At 38.3% G+C, this 10,781-nt stretch overlaps 1 protein-coding gene across 1 annotated transcript; it reads left to right on the plus strand.

Moving 5' to 3' along the window:
• Nucleotides 1–308: 308 nt before the first annotated feature.
• Nucleotides 309–10,445, plus strand: GCK72_024880 (uncharacterized protein; the record flags this gene model as incomplete). Its single annotated transcript, XM_053736095.1, has 15 exons — nt 309–336; nt 4,454–4,631; nt 6,133–6,246; nt 6,300–6,395; nt 6,445–6,556; nt 6,727–6,780; nt 6,829–6,919; nt 8,460–8,601; nt 8,805–8,958; nt 9,007–9,139; nt 9,190–9,371; nt 9,420–9,693; nt 9,750–9,853; nt 9,897–10,256; nt 10,344–10,445. 15 exons carry the CDS (start codon nt 309–311, stop codon nt 10,443–10,445), a joined length of 2,124 nt encoding a protein of 707 aa, XP_053579661.1.
• Nucleotides 10,446–10,781: the final 336 nt, after the last annotated feature.

Consider the following 10,781-nt stretch of genomic DNA (forward strand, 5'->3'; position numbering starts at 1 on the left):
CTATGACACCACACACGCACCCCGACAGGCATGAAAAGTCACCGGTTTTTAAGTCGTGCTGCATAAAAAATAAGGTTGAAAACTGTAAATATTTGTCTGTCACATGCACACACTCACTCACTCTCATTTCTTTCGCCTCTTAAACTGATAAGTACTAATAACTTGAATGTCTTTACTCTCCAGTTGTATTTCTTCTTTTTGTTGTTTTCTGGAATTGCTTGTACGTGGAAAATTTATATTGTATTAGTTGTAGATCAAATCAAATAAATTCAATTCCATCGGTCGCAACAACATTAACGTGAACGACGATGGAATTATCGTCGCTAGCGGATGAAGGTTAGTTTTTATATAATTTCTTTTACCGAAGATTATTAAAAACTTTCCCTGGTAAAATTTTATATTCAAATGTCTTGAGATTCTGAGAACCTTTTGAACAATTAGCACTAAAATGTCGCTTTTTATTCAAGTGCTGAAATTCGACCCTGAGAAAGCCAAAAATTGACGCAGCTGCTGTTTTCTTCAAGAATGCTGAATTTTTTGTCCCGCATCAGAATTTTATGTGAATGACGTATTCCATTTTCAAAATTAAGTTGATGTCTTATATTATAATATATAACCAGTCTAAGGATTGATTGAATAAAAAAAAATCCGGAAATTAGTTCTGAAATGTTCTTGGAAATTGATAAACACAACAGAAACCATAAAACCTGTTTTTGTAATGAGGAAAATATGAACACAGTTTTTTATTGTTCTGATTTGTGCTGGACATGGATTCAAGGAAAATTAGTTTTCAATTATATTCCTTTGAATAATAAGTAAATCAGTGAGAAAAAACGTGTTCGATTCGACAGAATACTTTTCATAATAATTGATATTCCTATTTAATTTAATCACAATTTGAGAGGCAATCAAAAACACATTTGTGTTCGTTCTGTTTTTTTCTGTTTTGAAAAGAAGAAAGGAGAACAATAAAATGTCTGGATGACAGACAAAAAACTTCTCTCATTCATAAAAGAATTTCTGGTCTTCAAAGTTTGTGCATTGCTTTTTTTGGTGTGGTTTTTGAAACTTGGAACTGAAACAAAACAGCTTAGCCTTCAATCCGATTCAAAGGATTTATAGATTGTGGTCTAGATATGAATTACTCGCACAACCTGAATTGGTTCCAAGTGATTTGATTTATCTTTCCCTCTCCTCCGAACAAACATGTTTATTTTTCTTCTTCTTAGCTCCAGTTCCTCCCTCCCTCTATCCAATTTCGCATTCATTGATTCTCCAGCTTCTGGGCTCTTACAAATTGCCAAGTGTTTTTTTTGCTGTAAACTTCTCGTGTATTCTTAAAGGCAACAAGTATTCATACTAACCAACGCAGCCAAGCGCGCGCACGAAGAGACTGACTAGCCGAGCAAGGAGTCACGCGGATTCTTCTTCGTCCCATTTTTTCTTATAAACACGGTGCTTGCCGTGCTCGTCTTGAACGAACTGAAAACTGAGAGCTTTGTGCTGCCTTTTTTTGACTCGGTTTACGTTATTGGCTCTAAGAAAACTGAAAAATGCCGACTAGAATTTTCATAAACGAGAAAAAAATTTCTCAGAATTTTTAATGTTTGGGAAAAGTTGAATTCCAGGAATGTTAGAATAAGAAGATCAGAGAGCGGATAATCTAGAAGATGAAGGAAACTATTTGAAAACATTGTTTTCTTTTGAGGCTTATAAGAAATGATTTCATGTGTCAGAATATATTTTTCATGTTCATCGTTCCCAAACTAGCCAAATTTGAACATCACCACTGGCTTCCATCAGGCGTTGTTTATTAGCTTCCTAGTGTTCCGGATTTTTGAAATTCTAGACGCGTGTGAAAAAATTGCAGTGTTTGCTGGAACGCGAAAACAAATCATTACGCTCAATCTCTAGACACGACGAGCAACGCTATAATTATTCAGCTCTTTGAATAGTCTTCAACTAAGCCGATTCCAAGGAAGCAAAAATGTGTTTTTTCCGTATTGGAGCCCTAGAGCCGCTTGGCTCCCATTCGTTCAGTCTGCTAGAGGATTTTTTGTTGAAACATTTTCTATCTTTTTTTGTATGAGAGCCTAGAATATAGAAGCAGTTAGGAAAGCTCATTAGGATACGCTAGAAATACCAAGTAGTCGTTAACAAAAAAAGAAATTGTTTACGAAAATATTCTAATAATGCATATAGATTATTTATTATGAACGCCACTTTTTTTGACTGAAACCCAAATTGAAAATGTCAGCGTTCATAAACAAATAGAGCTTTCTTTTTTCATAATTTTACGATGGTCTTCAAGTTCATTTGAACGTAGTCATAAATTATGCGATACTGAATTCATTTAAAGTACTCGATTTCAATTATCTACGAAAGTTTCAAATGTGAAGTTTGACTTTATCACCTGTTCCTTTTAAATAGTGTATATCAACATGAACTTGTAAAAAACAACCTGCCCAATGGACAAAAACGAAAAACGGATTAAAAATACTTTTAGAATATTGTGTTCCCAGGGATGGAAAAAGGAAAAAAATTATGGTCTTTCAATAGTTCGTTTTCTAGTTTTTTGAAAACTCTTGCATATGAAATTTCTCAAACGTTTTCTATCCGTTTTCCAACTCCTACCTGTTTTTATGTTCGGTGCTCCTTCTTCCATCTCTCTCTCTCTCTGTCGCTCTCGTTTTTTTCAATTTTTCTGCCTTTGTGCTCACTGAAAAGAAAGAAAAAAAGCTTCACAAATAGTACGCAGTAGGGTAAAAAAGAACGCCTCTCATTTCTGTTCCCCTCACCCTCCCAACATAAACACAGCTCTGTGAGGCCTGGGGGTCGGCCCAGGGATAGATAGAGGGGTGCTCGGCGAGCACTGGCCCTCAGGGCTCCAGTTATCGTCTCAGGACGTCTCGTGGTCGGCGGAGGGAAAAAAGAAGCGTGTTTGTGGCGCGGCGTCTCGTTGTAGGGGCGCCTCGCCAAACCCTACAATACCTCTGCTTTCTGCTCCCATACTCTCTTCTTACTGCTCACGGCTGGGGGGTGTTTGGGTCAGTCACAAGGCACCCCTCACCCAGAGAAACTCCAGTCCCATTCTATTTATGTTAGCCATCATTCTTTTTTAATCTACATTGCAGTTTTTGATTTTCCAGAATAAACATAAACTATTTTTTTCAAAAACTATGAACTGAAAATCAATAGTATCGGAAACTCTTCTTATTAATAGAAAATGATTATCATCACTTTCTCTGAAACTTTAATCACAATAAGAACTAATTTTTGTTTTCCTTGAATTCTACGTGTGTTTTCTCACATTACATTCTCTCTGTTCCTTATAATCTTATTCCGTGCATGTTGGCAAAAAGTCGAAATATAATCAGTTACCAGTCGTTCTTATCAGTTGTTCCTTCACTTCGCCTTCTTCCCCTACAACAACCATCATCGTCATAGTCGTCCGATCGAAACGGCCTGGAACGCCAATAAACACCACTACAAACAAGATTTTGAAGAGGACGATGTCCGATTTGAGATGAAGAAGCTGTTCGATACTTCAAAAGACAGCTACATTGCAACAACGTTTCTTTTGCTTTCCCCGCACGTTTAGGTAATTTATGGCTACAGTAATCAGTCACAAACATTGGGTGGTTGAAAACTTTAAGGTTTTTTTTGGTATCTGGTCAGACTTTTACATTGATTCTCGGTTTCTTCGAGACATCTAACACGAAAACATTTTAAACTATAAAATCTGCTTATTTTGCTGTTATTCCAACATGCAGTGAGCGCTCACATGACATAATAATTTCCCGTTTTTCCACCCATCCAAAAGTCAGCAGTTCTGGAACAACCGAAAAAATGTTGTTGAAACTCTCCGGGTTTAGTGTTTTGTCTGCTCAAACTTTTTTTGAAACGCTATCGGTTTTTTTTGTCTGCTGGTGCGGCGTCCTTTTTTCTGCCCATTTCGATGTCTCCATTTCTGCCAAAACTGCAATAGATGCATGTTGCTTGCCCAGCGTAAACATCACGCGCTGCGAATCAAAATCAGGTCGTTCCATCTTCAATTTACCGCCACGCCAACAGTTGAGAAAAAAATAGATCGGGGCAGTCCAAAAAAAAAAGAACCCATTTGAAGTTGGGAGGTGTAGAATCGAAAGAAATCGGAGGTAGGGAAAATAGTTGAGGGGTAGAGGAAACTGGGGGTGGAGACTTGACAGTCACTGTCCATTCACGTCACTTTTAACGCCATCGACAAGATAATTTGTTCAGTTTTGTCGGCCATGTTTTCTTGTTTTGTTCTAAACAACAACAAAACCAACTAATCACTCAATTACTGTACGCCTAGTCCACTTGTTCTAGAATTTTACTACCGTTCTCTCAAAAATTGGATCCCTATTTTTAAGTCAAATCACATTTTCTGTGTGCCTTCAGTCTTACTGTAATCTACAGTGATTTTTTGCAGAATCAAACCGGAGTGGAAGCGATCCGAAGCCGATTGTTTTCAACGCTGGCCAATCGCCGTCGCGACGTCACTCGATGACGGAGACTCAGCGGCAGAATTCAGTAGGAAGTGGTGGCCAACAACAGAATTCATCTCCGTCGCCGGACGCCTTCTTACAGGAAAAACCTAGTCATCAACAGTGAGTGAGATTCAGGCAAAAAAAGGACAATTAATTGGTTTAGCAAAAATGGAATTGGTTTTGGATTTTGAATAGTGTAAACAGTTTCAGCAAACATACAAAGCTGTATTTGTAGATAAGTGCACTTTTTTTGCAGTTGATTTTTTTTTTGATAATAATTGAGAAAAATAACATTGAGAATATGTGCAACGCCTAAATTCGATGTACAACTTGTTTCCTCATCCAAAATGTATCCTACGCAAATTTCGTTTCGAAAAATATCGACGAAAACTGATTTCCTTTGTTTATTACTTCTTGGTCTTTCACATTGTACACGTTCCCTTCTCCCCTACCCCCAGTCTCACAAAAAACCGAGGGGTGACGGCCGCCGATGCGCGTTGTTTACCACTAGCGCCCACTTTAACCTATCTGCCACCTCCGCTGAAATACGTGCATCTAGTCATCTTTGCGTCTCGTCACCCGCTGTGCTCACTGCTTTAATATCCGCCTGATCATATGGTCAGTAAGGTAGAGAGTGTAAGAAAAAGAGAGAAAACCGAGGGAAAGAGAACCTAGGAGGCTTTTTTATAGGCAAACCGATGATGGGAGAATGTTCAAAAGGAAAAATGAAAAATATGAGAATTGAAAACAAGGAACTTGGTCTTTTTTTTCATTTACGATGCAAATGGGATTGCATTGAAAAAACTAATTATGATGAAATTTCGTTCGATAACAAGAAAACAAAAGTTTTTGAATATGATGTTCACTAAATATATCAATATTCTGAGGTGGATGCACTTATAGAAGTTGATAGAAAAACTAAAAAAGACGAACTCCAGCGCGCGCGCATGTTTTGACCAAAAAGAAAAGAATGAAGAGGGCAGAGAGAACAGCAAGATGAGGGCAGTGTGCAGCTTTACGAATTAGGCACCAAACACTATCATTAGAGCGCAAATGCTTGAATTGTTGAAATTTGTGTTGAAGGCATTTCTAGAATTTCAGAGAATCGATATGCAAAATTTTGGGAAATTTGATAGAACAATTCGATTGTTATCTTTTTGAGTATGTGCTCTGTTATTCTGGAGTTTTCCTCATTTTTGGAATCGTGAAATACGAAGAATTCGCGTGAATTTCGAATGAACTTGTTTTCGAAAGAACCAACATGACGTTGACATTGGGGAAGGCGGAGTGAAACACATGAAAAAACACACGCTCAGAGGGATTTGAATGAAAAATGTTATTAAGGGGGGAAATTGAAAATAAAGAGAACAAAATATTCAGCTGCCTGCCTTTTTTTGCAAGTAATGGCTATACAGATAGATGGCATTTTCTGTAATTCAATTTTTGGGAAAATATTAGGTCGTATTGAATTCAATTCGACTGAAAATTTCTGAATCGATAACCCTACATATTTGATTTCTGTGTTCCTGAATTCTGTTTTGAAACTCAAAACTATGGAGTTTACAACTGAAAAGTAACCGTAAATCAACACGTCTTCTTAATTATACGTCTTACATTTCAGTTATCTAAACGAGTTTCGTGTAGAAGCATGTCCATTATTCAAACAACATCAGTGTCAACAACATCGCCCGTTTACTTGTTTCAAGTGGCATTTTGCAAATCAGAGGAGACGACGGTTTGTTGTTTTTCTTAGACGATTCTGGAGGAAGTATTACAAATATTTTGCAGACCAGTGAAGAGGAGCGATGGCTCATTCAATTATTCTCCCGACATTTATTGTGATAAATATGATGAGAACACAGGGATATGTCCTGATGGGGATGAGTAAGAATATTGATTTTGAAGTTATTGATTTTCACCTGATTATTTTCAGATGCATATTTCTTCACCGAGTGTCTGGAGACGTAGAACGAAAATATCATTTACGTTATTACAAAACAGCGCAGTGCGTGCATCCGACTGACTCCAGGGGGCAGTGTGTCAAGGTTTTTATTTGAATATATCGTTCTTCTCTTTTTCACTATTTTTCACTTACTTTCAATCATAACTTACTATCGGGTCTAAAAGTTTCACAATTAACGAGTATTGCACTTCTTTCACTTCTACTCTATTAATTCCGAAAGTTAGAATTACTAATCCTCATATCGAATTCCAGAACGGTGCCCATTGCGCTTTCGCCCACACAGCGAACGATATACGTCCGCCAATGGTAGCCAAGAATTCCCCTAACAAAACCAGTTATCTTTCGGTTCTTCAGTTCGACCAACACGAAGTCGGATTTTCGACGGTCGTCGACGGCGAGGGACGCGATAAGACCAGCTTTGTGATCGAAGATCCACAATGGCACTGTGAGTTGTTTTCCTGTTTGGGTCTCGCGTTGAGATAGGGAAAACTTTTGAAGATTCTCGGGGGAGAATATGACAGGTCACAGTCTCCCAGTCTCCGAAAAACAACTGCAAGGAAATTTTTGATCTACTCACACAAAACGAAAATTTTGAGAAATTTGCAGGTCTAAAACTGTATTACTTTAATTTTTAGCGTAAAGCTCAAGGTCGGAAGTAAGAAAATTTCAGTTTTAGAATTATTCTGACTGCATTATCTACCTATTCAATGCAAAAAATCCTGGTTTCAGATTTTATTTCAGGTCGAAATGGCAGTTTTTCATTTTCGATTTCATTAAAATCTATCAGCGTTTTCAATTCTCAATATTATCAAACAAATGATAGCTTAAAACATGCGCCAGAAATTTTTAAACATTTTTGATGGATGGCACCAAATTTGGCTCAGTAATTTTTGAGAAAATAACAAAAAACCACAAAATTTTCGGAATTTGATCGATTTCTCGAAAACTACTGAGCCAAATTTGGTGTCATCCATCAAAAATGTTTAAAAATTTCTGGCGCATGTTTTAAGCTATCATTTGTTTAATAATATTGAGAATTGAAAACGCTGATAGATTTTAATGAAATCGAAAATGAAAAACTGCCATTTCGACCTGAAATAAAATCTGAAACCAGGATTTTTTGCATTGAATAGGTAGATAATGCAGTCAGAATAATTCTAAAACTGAAATTTTCTTACTTCCGACCTTGAGCTTTACGCTAAAAATTAAAGTAATACAGTTTTAGACCTGCAAATTTCTCAAAATTTTCGTTTTGTGTGAGTAGATCAAAAATTTCCTTGCAGTTGTTTTTGGGAGACTGGGAGACTGTGCAGGTGATATTTTAATTTGTTGGGATTTTTACTGAACTCAATAATTTTGAGAATATCATTGTACTTCTTGGAAACCAATTCATCATTTGAAATGTTGCAAAACATTGGGATAAACTATCAAGCATCAAGTGGATGCTCACGTGCTCACGTGCTCTTTCCCCTTTGGCTATCTATCTCTTTCTTTTTCTGTTGCTCTTTTCAAGGCGCCCACTATTTTTTTGTCATGTTATTGCGTCTATCACATGACCATGCCCCTCGTCATTGGCTCACCAGTAGAACTCTCAAGTTTCTGCGCTCTCTCTCTTTTTTCTGAGCCCTGAGCCATTGGGAACACACACAATAAGGCTGGGGCGCACCAACGAGACAGAATGGGACAAACTAAGGGACTAAGGCGGCACGGAAAGAATGAAGCAACATCTAAAGTTAGTGGATAGACTTGTTTTTGTGCACTACCTAACGCCAGATGGTAGTAATGACATTGAAATGCGGACTGAGGTGGAATTTCTTGCTACAAAACTTTTTGAAGGACAAAGATGAAAAAAGAGAGGCATCAAAAACCTAGGGGGTGTCTGACCCGAATTGAATTTAAATAGGAGAACAAAAATAGAGAATCTACAAACTATGATACTTATTGATATCGTTCATCCCTCCGACTGTGACAAACCTCCGAATTAGTTGCAGCACAAGACCACGTACTATCATGCTACAAAACGGAGCAGTGCCGTAAACCAGCGAGGCTCTGCAGACAAGGATACGCATGTCCTTTCTATCACAACTCCAAGGATCGCCGACGTCCACCAGCATTGTATAAGTACAGGTGTGTTCATGAAATTTCAATATGACAACACCGATAAGCATTTAATCGCAATTCGAACGTCAAAGTTCTGAACAAACACTGCAAACACCTGAGGGAGAGGGAGTCGGAGCAAACAAATTGTCGAAATCAAACTTTGACTTTTTGAGAGCTGACTTTTCTTATTTCACAAACAAATTCCCCCCACCCTTCAACAATAATTGCAGATCTACACCGTGCCCAGCTGCGAAAACAATCGATGAGTGGCTGGATCCGGACATTTGTGAGGCAGGGGATAACTGTCAATATTGTCATACTCGCACTGAACAACAATTCCATCCAGAAATCTATAAATCGACAAAGTGCAATGACATGTTGGAGGTACATAATGAAAAAGGGGGAACTATGAAAAAACATTTATATTTGCAGCATGGATACTGCCCACGAGCAGTCTTCTGCGCATTTGCTCACCACGACTCTGAGCTCCATGCACAAAGAAATCCATACGTAGGAAGTACCCAACCAAGTCCAAAGGAACAGTGCAGCCCATCTCCAAATGGATGTACGCTCTCTAATTTTAAGCGACTTTATCAAATTTTTATTTTATTTTAGTTAGCATTCCAACTGAGCAAACCCGTTTTGAGTCCCCAATCAATGGAGCACCAAGCTACTCATCAGTTCTCAAGACCAGAGTTCCAATCAAGCAGAACTATGCTACAACTGATAATATCATCTCTAACAGTTATCCAAAAGCTCCAGGTTTTGAACGTTCCCCCATTGTTGGCAGTTTTGAGGTAAGAGAAAACAAATTACAGATTATTAGGTTATTGTTTTTATTTTAGTACCAACCAATCGGAAGAGGAGGAGATCAAAGAAATCGAACTCATTCTCTCAACATGGGACACTTGGATATGCTGAAACGAAGCATGATCATTACTGGTGGTCTATCTGCACTCGATTCTGGAAATCCCGCATTGACTTCTCACTCTTCACTGTGCAGATCTGACAGTGGATTCAATGTTGTTAATGATACATCGCTAGGAACCTTGGATGAATTGAGTCTTGACCTTCCTAGGATTGATGAAACCGGAAACCAATTCAACTTGTTCAATGAAGGTACAAGATAATATGCCTGCAGAAGTTTTCTAACTTGTTTTCAGTTTTGTCTTCAGTCCGTAACGCTTCACTGGACCCATACGGCAACTCCGGCGGATTTTTTGGGCAGTCAGAGCAGATGCAAAATGATATTTTCAGCAATTCATTCGATCCAAACATGGTATGCTCTGAACGAAGTTTACTCCCATATAGCAATGTTTCAGTTTCCACAGGACTATCCACAAGACGGATACAACGACTACATGAAGCCGATTAAGAACGAAGATTTCAATAATTTAAATGAAAAGTGTCAGTATTTGGAGGATGCATTGAAGCAATCAAGACAATCTTGCGATATGTGGAGAATGCGTTTTGAAGGGGAGTGCATGGAGAAGAACAGACTTCTAAATGAAAGAAATAACTTGCTACAACAAATCGAGCAGATGAAACACCCAATTCCGCAATCTCCATTCATGGCACCAATGGGATCACCACTCTCTATTAGTCTGCCACAAGATAATTATGACGGCGGGATCCGTCCATCGGCTAGTCTACAACACAGCCCTCCATACAACATCTTTGGGGTAAGCTAGGTGTCACTTACCTTCTGGTAGATCTCATAAAAACATATGCTATACCATCACGATGACTAATCAGAACTTCAGTTTCAGAACGAATGTGAAACCGGTGCACCTGCCTGCGCACGTTGTGGACGTGACCGTTCCCGTACTGGATACGACAACCAAAGCTCCTGTCCAGTGTGCTCCAATTAGTTTTCTTTATTAAATTTTTCCAATTCAATAATCCCCCGAGTTTTTCAATGGTACCCTATTTGTATATTTTCTTTTTTCTACTTCTCATCCTCTTCTTTTTTTTCCTAATCTGATGCCGCTCTATGATCTATTGCCTCGATCCTATGTGATAACTTTCCAAATGACTTGAAGTCTCAGCCCCCAGCGCTTCTTGTCTCCAATCACTTTCACTATCATTCATCACATTTTATCACTGTCCTACATTCAATTCGTGTTCGTTAGGTCCGAGTCGGAATTTCTTGTTTCTAGAGTCAACCCTATCCTACTCAATAGGTCGCCGCGGATCATTTATAACTT

The sequence above is a fragment of the Caenorhabditis remanei genome, chromosome X (genome assembly GCF_010183535.1).
Source record: "Caenorhabditis remanei strain PX506 chromosome X, whole genome shotgun sequence".
Classification (NCBI taxonomy): Eukaryota; Metazoa; Nematoda; class Chromadorea; order Rhabditida; family Rhabditidae; genus Caenorhabditis; species Caenorhabditis remanei.